This window comes from Octodon degus, unplaced genomic scaffold, assembly GCF_000260255.1.
Source record: "Octodon degus isolate 3935 unplaced genomic scaffold, OctDeg1.0 scaffold00282, whole genome shotgun sequence".
Lineage (NCBI taxonomy): Eukaryota > Metazoa > Chordata > Mammalia > Rodentia > Octodontidae > Octodon > Octodon degus.
The window spans coordinates 1,077,966-1,087,877 of NW_004524858.1; the positions used below are offsets into that span (position 1 = coordinate 1,077,966).

General features: G+C 63.7%; 1 protein-coding gene across 2 annotated transcripts; it reads right to left on the reverse strand.

The window, feature by feature from the left end:
• Positions 1–286: 286 nt before the first annotated feature.
• Pik3r2 (phosphoinositide-3-kinase regulatory subunit 2) lies at positions 287–9,457 on the reverse strand. Of its 2 annotated transcripts, none has more exons than XM_004646861.2 (15): positions 9,320–9,457; positions 7,154–7,803; positions 4,892–4,984; positions 4,649–4,699; positions 4,437–4,568; positions 4,144–4,360; positions 3,725–3,810; positions 3,488–3,596; positions 3,318–3,416; positions 2,932–3,238; positions 1,999–2,141; positions 1,661–1,837; positions 1,327–1,398; positions 1,012–1,182; positions 287–913 (listed from the first exon to the last, which is right to left on the reverse strand). In XM_004646861.2, the coding sequence occupies exons 2-15, from the start codon at positions 7,473–7,475 to the stop codon at positions 700–702; spliced, it is 2,193 nt and encodes a 730-aa protein (XP_004646918.1). In that variant the 5' UTR covers positions 7,476–7,803; positions 9,320–9,457; the 3' UTR covers positions 287–699. The 2 variants fall into 2 exon arrangements, with proteins under 2 accessions (XP_004646918.1, XP_023562923.1); XM_023707155.1 differs by having other exon boundaries at positions 7,154–7,864.
• Positions 9,458–9,912: the final 455 nt, after the last annotated feature.

Consider the following 9,912-nt stretch of genomic DNA (forward strand, 5'->3'; position numbering starts at 1 on the left):
CATGTGGCAAGGCGGTCTCAGTGACCAATGGGAGGTCCGAGCTCGAGTGCAGTACCACGTCCTCAGCAAAGCAGGCCGGGAAGGGGCTCAGTGTGCGCCCCGGGTCCAGGGCGCAACCGGCACCGCGCGGGGGGCTGGACGGCAGGCGGCCAGGGCAGGGCTGGGGCGCCCTCGGGGAGTGGAGGGCCAGGCTGTCTGGCCGTGACAGCTGGGCACTGTCACTCTGAGGCAGCCTCTGAGACTGGCGGTGCTGTCTGCCCCACCTCAGGTCCCAAAAACACGCGGCCACCTTGGTCAGTTTTATGTCGTAGCGAGAACAACGTACCGTACAAAACCTGGCCGGACAGACGGCCTGGGCTCAGGGCAGTGTTAGAAAAGCGGGCTCCTAGTCCCAAAAGAGGAGAGAGTTTGACATGATAGAAACTGATGGCAGAGCTCGTGCCCCAACCCTGGCGGCGGTCGGGCAGTGTCCCCGGAGGCTGCGGGCAGGGCCCCGAGGGTATTTTGGGTTCTTCTGCTTCTAGGCCCGGCCCTGTTTCGCTCGGGCGGTGCTGGAGGGGAAGTTGGGGCGCGCGGGGCGGGACCTGCCCGGCCCGAGTCGCTTCCCGCCTGACCCCAGATCTATGGCTTCGGAGTGGGGGCCCGGGACCTGTGGGGGAAGGCAGAGGGGACAGGGGACCCAGCAGGCAGGCCGGGCGGTCAGCGGGCAGCGGGCGGGGGCGGCGGGCCCGGCCCGGGCGCGCGCACAGGGTGCGCGAGGGTGACGGTGAGGGCGTCGTTGTGCTGCACCAGGGACGCGTGCTGGTAGTGCAGAACCAGCTCCTTCAGGGACCCGTACAGGTTGTAGGGCTCCGCGAAGCCAAAGCCGGTGGCGGTGCGGTAGATGACGCAGTGCTTGGTGTCCCCATCCACCCTGTGGGCCGAGGGACAGGGCGGGATCAGCGGGCCTCCCTTCCCCCCAGCCCGGCTGGCAGGGTGGCCGCGGGGACAGTCGCCGGTGAGCGCACTCACACCACGGAGCAGGCGTAGCAGCCGCGCTGGCTGCTCTCCCGGATGAGGAACGTGCCATCCCTCTTGCCGCTCAGCATGCCCTCGGCCTGTGTGCGGTTGATCTTGCCCACATACCAGGTGCGCTCCTCGTGGTGGGGGAGGTCTTCCTCGTCGTCCATCAGTGAGTAGTGGCTACAGGGAAGGTGGGGAAAGGTCCTGCTCACTTCACTCCTCAGCTAGCAATACTACTGGAGAACTCCTAGTCATCCTTCAAAACCCACCCATATGGCCCCCCTCTAACAAGCACCGCCTGTGCCCTGGTAGGGGACCACTCACTCCTCAGTCTCGTTTTTGATCCCCAGCCACTCATTGATCTTCTTCTGCCGGGTACCTTTCTGGGTGAGCCACCTGGGAGGAAGCAGAACGGTGAGCTTTGGCTGTTTTATCCTGTGCTGAAATGCAGAGGGAGGCAAGGCCGGCTCCTCCGGGTATCACCGCAGGGAGGCCCCCCAAGGGCGGCAGAGGCAGGAATTAAGCTGCACCCCAGCAGCTTTTATTTTGAGACAGGGTCTAAATTGCCCAGGCCAAACTACCTGCCGCGGCCTCTCGCAGCCAGGCGGGAGCGGGGCCGGCGGCTGGGGCGCCCCCTACAGGAGAGCGCGGCACTCACAGGAGGTACTGGTCGCGGATCTTGCGCAGCTGCAGGAGGTCGGGCTTGAGGCTGTTCATGCGCTTGTCGATCTCGCGGTTGTCCAGGGCCTGGGCCCGCAGGTCCTGCTCCAGCTTTGTGCGGCTCTCGTGGATCTCCGCGATGCGGGACTTAAGCTTTTCAGAGTTGAGCAGGATCCTGGGGGAGGGGCCGCTCAGGGACGTCAATCGCTGCTGCCGCCCCTCCCTGCCTTCTGGCCTCCACAGCCCCTTCTGCCGGCCTGAGGGCGCCAGGGAGAGCACAGCCTCCGCCCACCGCCTTCCTGGAGGGCGCTGCACCCACCCACCCGCGCCCCTCACCTCTGCATCTCCTTCTCGTTGCCCTCGCGCCGGAAGCGCTCCAGATACTCCTTGCTGCACCGCTCCTGGGTCTGGCCCTGCTCCTCGAAGATCTTGATTGTCTCGTTGAAGGCCTCGATCGCCGTGCGCTTCATCTGCAGCTCCTGGGAAGGCGCGGGCCACAGCCATGGCGCCCTCCGCCCGCCAGGAGCCTTGCTTCCTTATGCCTGCTGGTGGCCTGAACTCCTAGTCTTCAAAGCCCCACCCCGTCCCTTCCCTTTGCACCTTCCGTGAGGACAAGAAAGTGACGCTGGGTCTCCTTGCTGCAGCCCGCGGGGATATTTCTAACTTCTCCTGCATTATCTCATGGCGTCTCCCTAGAACCTCAGTGCAGTTACAATCGTCTTTGGAGAAACTGAGGCTCCGGGAGCCTAGCTCTCTTCTGAGGACAGTGTTCCCTCTGGGTTGTTCTCTCGAGGACTGGAAACTCAACCTAGCGCCTGTGCGCCGAGCTGCATCCCCACCCTGCGCCTGGAACTTCAGATAGGGCCTTGCCAAGTCACCAAGTGGCCCAGGCTGGGCGCACACGTCGGATCCTTTGGCCTCAGCCTCGGTGGCTGTGATTCTGTGACTACAGCAGGGCAACTCTGCACCTGGCTTTTTGTTTTTCCTTCAAGACAGGATCTTGCTATGTCACTCAGGCTGGCCTTCAGCTCACTACTGTGTAGCCAGGCTGGTTTCAAATTCATAGTCTTCCTGCCTCCGCCTCCCGAGTGCTGGGAAGACAGGGGTGCCCTACCACACCCAGCTGTAAAGCTACCAAGCACTGGGATGCAGCTCAGAGGCAGGGCTCTGGGATCCACCCCAGTGCCAGCCAGGGGTACCAAACGCAATCAAGCATAGTTGTGCACGTGGGCTCACAGGCCATGCCTCGGTTTCCCCGGTGGCCCCCACCTGTGAGGTGCGAGTGTACTCCTCGTAGAGCTGGTCATACTCTCGGCTCTTGTCCTGGTACTGCTGGTGGTAGACCTTGAGCTGGGCCCCCACGGCTTCCACGCTGTCCTCCTTGACCACCTGGTCCTGCTGCAGCCGTGACACGGGGTAGAGCAGCCGCGTGTCCAGCTTGGCGTTGTACTGGGCCAGCGACTCGTGGCGGTAATGCATGATGAGGTCCACCACGGAGCGGAAGGTGAGCGGCTCGGAGAAACCGTAGTGGCCGTCGCGGTGGAAGACCTTGATGAGCTTGTTGTTGCCGCCCTTCCTGGAGGGGCGCAGTGTGGGGGCCTGTCCGCACGCCCACCTACCCGCCCGCCCCCGCCCTGCCGGCCCCACAGGCCCACCTCAGGGTCAGAGTGTACTCCCCCTGGATCTTGCTGGATGCGTCCCGGACCAAGAAGGTGCCATCAGGTGTGTCACGGAGTTTCTCGTTTACCTCCTCCCTGTGGGGACAGTGCACTGAGCCGCCGCCACCGCCCTCCAGACCCACGCCCACTCGCCGGGCCGACCTTACCTGGAGATGTCACCCCAGTACCACTCTGCTTCCTGCAGAGAGGGTGGGCTGCCCCCGTTGGCCAGGACTGGGGCTGCCGGCTTCGCCTTGGGGGGCTTTGGCGGCAGGGCTGGGGGACGGGGACACAGCACACGTTAGGCATTAGCTGTGTATCGAGGCTGCTTCCTAATGCAAAATAGGGCTGCAGACATGGTAATGCCAGGTAGTTGGCACTCAAGACGGGACAGTATGGGTCACCTGGGGGTGCCGCCTCCTGCTCCTCCAGCTGTTCCTGCAGTAGCTTCTCCACCAGCATGGCCGGGAAGTCTGGGCTGGGTTCAGTCCTGGAGGAGGAGGGGTGACCACTGGGCAGGGCTGCTGTACTTGTGCACAGGGAGAAGGCGGGGGACATCTGGGCGTGCAGTGTAGGTGTATGTAGAAGATGCTTCCTGAACACGCAGGCAGAGGGCCACAAACCCCGGGGTCGGGAGCGTGCAGTCAAGAGGGTCAGTGGCAGGCACATGCCGCCACGACTGCTGAGCACTTCAGCCCCTGCCCATGCTGATTCCTGTCCTCTCCCCCTGCAGGGCCAGCTCGGCCTCTACTCCACACCAGCACCACCCACCAGGCAAAGCCCCGCCTCACCGCCCTAGAAACCCCATGCCGTCTCCACTCACCCTTCGGGCAGGGCGCCCCCTGGCGGCTGTGAAGCCAGCGGTGCACGCAGCAGCAGCGGCCCAAAGGCCGAGGCCAGGGCACGGATGGCTGGGCCGGGGGCAGAGCTACGGCGGGCTGCCCGGCCCAGGTGCTGCAGCAGGAAGCGCAGTGTGAGCGCGCGGTGCAGTGGTAGCATCGGGGGCTCCAGCGCCGGCCCCACGGGCCCCCGGGGGGCATCTGTGGACGAGTCAGTGGGTGAGCTGGGCAGAAGCCCGCAAGGACCCCCCCCCAGCTACCCGTGTCCCTAGCTCACCCCGCAGGGCCCGGTGAGCCTCGGCAGCGGCCTCAGGGGTCACAAGTGGCACTGGCAAAGCCAGCAGGAAGCTCTTGATGGCATCGGACAGGGCGTCGGAGTCCCACTGGTCCAGGTCACTTAGCGACCAGTCTGCGCAGGGTGGACACGTTATAGCTGCCTACGGTGTTGATGTGCCCCGCTGCCCTGTCCCCACCCAGAGGACCCCTCACCTGTGCGTGATGCGGGCAGCTCGGGCCTGCAGTGGGACTCAGCATCCAGCCCTAGGGGCAACAGGCACATCAGTCTAGGGTGAGCCACCCCTGCAGGGCCTACCCCTCCCAGTGTCCCAGGGGTCCTGGTCCCCTACTGAACACTGAGGCCTTCAGACCCAGCCCCTGCAGGGCACAGGCAGCCAGCCAGCCTGGGGGTGGGGATGAGCTGCCCTGTGGGGGTCACAGCCAGGCTGAGCTCACCTGTAAGCTCTATGGCCTCGACCAGCTTCACCAGGATAGGGGGCGCCACATCAGGAGGGGCAAACTGCTCAGGCAGGTCAGGGAGCGTGAGGCCTGAATTCACAGGAGACAATTTCTGGGGTGAAACACCAGGAATTCACATGGTGTCAGGGACTGGGCATCGTGGGACTGGACAGAAGCTGCCCAAAGATAGGTCCCTGTCTTGCCTGCTGGTACCTGACCTTATCAGGAAAAAGGCTCTCTGCAGGTGGAAGGAACTAAGGCAAAGGTTCCACAGTGAGCTGTCCTGGCCCAAGGAGCTGCTAGTCCCGTGACCGGCGTCTTCCCTGAGGCCACTGGGCCACAGCAGAGACCAGACTGAGCTGGTGCCCCCACCTGGAGATCTCAGGAGCCTGCAGAAGCAAGGGGCTTCCTGCCCTGCGGGTCCTGAACCCTGAACTCAGAAAGGCGACACTGCATTTTTATTGTTTTGAGATCACCCGATTTGCGGGTCTTCTATAGAGCAGCACTGAAACCCACATAACAGGTTCCAGCCCCTGGCAGAGCCACTGTGCAGCCTGGACACAGGACCCACCCTTTCTGGGCCAGCTTCTTCAAGGGAAAAATGCTAAGATGGTGTAGTCCTATCCTGTGGGCGTGCTGGGGACCACTGAAGCCCAGGGGCTCCAGGAAGCCACGCTTCTAGCCCTCAGGCCAACAAACTGCACTCTACACCCAGCCCTGTTATTGAGACAGGATCTTGCTAAGGTGCCCAGGATAGGCTCAAAGTTGGAACCGTCCTACCTCAGCCTCCCCATGTGCTGGGATTCTAGGAGTGCATCACCATGCCTACCTCCTGTGCCTAGACTCTTGAGGCAAACAGAAGAAGGGCTGAAAAGGGCTGAAAGGAAACAGTCTGGTCTGACCCTGGGTGGCTTTCTGCAGGGATCCTTCTTCCATTTCCTAACTTTCCTTCTCAAAATGACTTCTCCCCTCTGAAGACACTGGAAGCCCTTGGAGCAGGAGCCAGGAGACCCAGCCTCAGGCCGTTGTGTCCTGTCAGCCCCACACCTGTGGGCCTGGCCGCCTGTGGGGACAGCCTCGCACCTGGCAGGGACAAGCCTGGGCCTGCATTTCCCTGAGTGATGGGCCAGGTGCACGCAGCCGCGGGAGCTCAGCACAGAGGAGGAGGTGGGTGCCATCCTGGCTGCAGGATCCTGGATGCTGCGGGGGATCAAGCTGAAAAGCTAGGTGGGGGGTGCATGAAGGGGGAAGCCTGTCACAGACAGGAGCCCCAAACACAGCCAGCCAGAGCCTCAGATGCTAGCCTTCTGCTGGGCTCCTTGCTCAGGGCCTGGATGCCTTGGGCCGGGGGGTCCCATCATCCTGCAAAGTGCGGCTGGAGGCCATGCAGGGACAGGTTGTCATCTGGATAGAGAAAGCAAGGCCACAGGCCTGGGAGCTGCAGGTGGAGCTGAGCAGCCCTGGGGCCCGGCGGAGCTGAGCAGCCCTGGGGCCCGGCCAGGCAGGGAGGGCGGTGCTGGCATTGGGATGGTGGCAGATTTTGGATGGGCGCCCGGCTGGAGCCGCCTCCTGCTCCTGCAGCCCAGCAGGGAGGACAACTTGAGATACCAGATGCTGCTAGGCCTGGGCCAGCACCCCTGGGGCCCCCAGCTTTTACCTTGGCTGCACCTCTGGCCCTGTAGCTTGGGCACCACGTGGGCCTACATCTCCGGCAATGCCCCCATCTCCTGCCTCATCTGACTGGGTTGGTCTTCCCTATAGCCTAAGCCTCAGTTTCCCTGGATGAATCCACCCCCTTACCCAGAATGCAGTGATTTTAGCAGATGCCAGCACCCCATAACTTGTCTTCTTCCGAAGAGGCCATGCAGGTCCCCAGGCCTAACCCTCACTTTGGAGGGAATTTGATACCAAGGAGGTTCTGCGGGGAGCACCCTCTGCAGACCACGTCAGGACCCCACAGACACCACACTAGGCCCTGGGGCCTTCAGCGTGGTTCAGCTGCTCGCCCTTTCCTTGTTCCAGCTAGAGGCCACAAGGAGCCTGCGCCCGCCCTTGGCAACCCCTCCTTACTGCATCTGTCACTGAATCGTCACACTCTTGTCAAATCCAAGTGTGGGCACTGTGAGGGCAGGGCCAGGCCTGCCTGGCATCCGTGCCCAGCTCCACCCACAACAGCAGTGTCCCCAGGCAGACATCTGAGGACAGATGGGTGTCCCTGCAGGAAGTGGGACAGAGGCTGGGAGGCCTCTGCATGCTCACCTGGCTCCGGGGGCTCATCTCGGGGCCTGGCGGGCAGTGGGCGGGGGCCCCGGGGCCGCGGGCCAGGCCGGGCCAGGGCCACGGGCCCCAGGAACTCCACATAGGTACCCGGGAAGTCACCCCGCTGTCGTGTGCGCTCGTTGAAGCCGGGCATCCAGCCCACACTCTGGGGGCAGCGCTCTCCACCCTCCGCCACACCCAGAGCCTGCAGGGCTGCACGGCTCACAACCAGCATGTCACCGGGCAGCAGCTCCAGGTCCTCGGGCCGCTCGCGCCGGAACGGGTACAGCGCGCGGTACTGGAAGCCCTCTGCACCCGCCATGCTGCTGCCAAGGGCTGCTCAGTCACTGTCAGGCGGTGGCTCGGGGCCCCCCGGGCCCCATGGGCCAGGGTTGGGGTGGGAGGCTCGACTGTGGGGCCGGGGGGCTCAGACCTCTCTGCAGGGTTAAGTCACAGGCGACCACGGGGGCCGCTCATGCCTGGCTTCTGGCCATTATCCCAGGATGGTGAAGACTGTCGAGTGTCACTTGTCTAGCATTCGCCAGCTGGTGGAAGGGGGCTGGTGCTCGACGCCAGCTCACTTGGCCACTGCGTTTGCCATCCAATGCTGGTGCAGGGCCATCAGCACCCTGGGTTGCCAGCTCTTCCAGCTGTGCCACAAGAGGGAGCCGAGAGTGAGGGCTGCTCTCATGCTCTGCCAGGGACGCCAACCTACAAGAGGAGGACAGTATCAGGAAGCCTGGCTTCTCTCACCCTCAGCATGGAGAGAGTTCGTATGCCTGGCCAGAGACCCCTGCGTGGTGTGATGAAGTCTGGGCCAGTGCCTGCCACTCTGTGGGGCTCAGTTTTCTCAGCTGTACAATGGGCACCTCAGCCTTCCCTGGGAACCTGTCCTGGATACACTGCACGGTTGGTAAGCCAGCTGTTTATTGGCCCTGATGGAAATGGGGCAAAGACTTGGAGCAGGGAGCATCAACCAGGACAGGAAGAAATCGGGCGTGGAACCCAGATCCACCCAGCTCCAAGGCCCAGAGAGATGTCAGGAGGTAGCAGAGACCTGGCCAATTAAACTGTGTGTGTGCTGGGCTGGCGAGATGGCTCAGTGGTCTAAAGCACCTACTTGGAACGAGCTTGGCAAAGCACAGGGACCACGGTTCCATCCCCCAGCACCACATGCCAGCCAGCCCCACCCCCTGGTGGGTTGAGCTGGCCACACACACACACACACACACACACATAAATAAAAAAAAAAATTAAACTGTGTGTGTGTGGGGGGGCAAAAGGATGGATTCTCTGGGTATCTAGGGAGCGCGCTGTGCAGTGAGGGGCACTACAAGGAATAAAGGAATGTGGCTTCAGGCAAAGAAAGGGACCTCAGGTCAGCCTGAGCGGCCCAGCCTGGCTCACTTACTTGCAGAAGTGGAGGAGAGGTGTGGGAAAAGCCCGAGGGGACCCCAGGCGGGACAAGACAGGGCACAGAGGCAGGGTGAGGTTCCCAGGTCCGGGGCCTGGCGAGGGAAGGGCTCCCACGTTCCCAGGGCCAGCCCTGCAGGTTTTGTGTCCCTGAGGCTCAGCGGGGTGGGGGCTGCGTCCTGGCCCAGGACTGGGAGGGAGGCTGCAGCCCGGGGGCCTCAGGAAGGGAGCCACCCGCAGAGGGGCTGGAGCTCCATTCATGTGCTTGTCCCCTGACCCTGGTGCTGTACATTCTACAGGTGGGGAAACTGAGGCTGGGTGCGGCGACACTTGGGAGAGCGCAGAGGCCCTGCTCGCCCCCGCCTGCACAGGTCTGCACATGTCGAGAAAGCAATGCACCCCGATCCAGAAGCTGGGGATCTGGGCCGGGGGGGGGGGCGTAGGCCTGCTGCTCATGCACAAGCTTGCTCCGGCTCGCGTGGACCCCGCGCTCTGCCGGGAGGCCGGAAGTGGGGCGTCCAGACCCCCGCAAACCGAAATGCTGCACACGATGTCGGAGCACGCGGCGTAAGCCCGCGCAGAGCCTCTCTGGTCGCGGCACGGGCCCCACGATGTCCCGGCCCGGCGCCCGCCCTGGGCCCAGCCGTCTTCCCTTGGTCCGGGTTCCCGCGGCCCTGGCCCCGCACCCCGGCCGGGCGCCGTGGGCTCACGCGCGCTCCAGCCCCGCCTGCCACACGGCCAGACCCGACTCACCTGGCCACAGCTGCCGTCACGCCGAGCCGAGCCCGCCCCGTGGCTCCACAGCGGCCGCAGTCGCCGCAAGCCGCGGGATCCCCGCGTCAGTAGCCGCCGCCGCGGTTCCGAGCGGTCGGGCCCGCCCCCGGCGGAAATTGCCGAACGCATTCGGCCTACGCGGGTGAAACGAGGCGGAGATAAAGTCTAGAGGCGGGTGGGAGGGGAGAACGCCGAGAGTTTCCGGAAAGAACCGAACATACTCCCGCGGGACTGGCCGGCTGGCGATTGCCACGAGACCTCCGAGCATTCCCGGAAAGAGCCGAGCGCAATCGGGTCGAGTGAACGATCCGGTTGGACTCGGCTGGACCCAATGGTCAAATGATACTGGAAATGGCCGAACGTGCCCTACAAGGACTGGCGGGAGACGGCGATCGTTGTTGAAAGGATCCGAGAGAGCTCTGCTCCAAATGGAGGCCCTAGACGTTTTTGGACCCAGAGCCCGCCGGGGGTTCCGGAAATTGCCCGACCAGGGAGAGTTCCAGAGGGGGGCTGAGGCACCTTCAGGCGCAGTGAAGAAGAGGGGAGAAAAAGGGAAGGCGCTTGCCACGGCA

Excerpts from the sequence above, each read along its gene's own strand:
- Pik3r2 (XM_004646861.2), bottom strand. The coding sequence starts at position 7,475 with ATGGCGGGTGCAGAGGGCTTCCAGTACCGCGCGCTGTACCCGTTCCGG. Across the intron at positions 3,811-4,143 it reads GGGGGCGCCCTGCCCGAAGG|GACTGAACCCAGCCCAGACT; the intron begins GTGAGTGGAGAC and ends CTCCTCCTCCAG. Across the intron at positions 3,417-3,487 it reads TACTGGGGTGACATCTCCAG|GGAGGAGGTAAACGAGAAAC; the intron begins GTAAGGTCGGCC and ends CTGTCCCCACAG.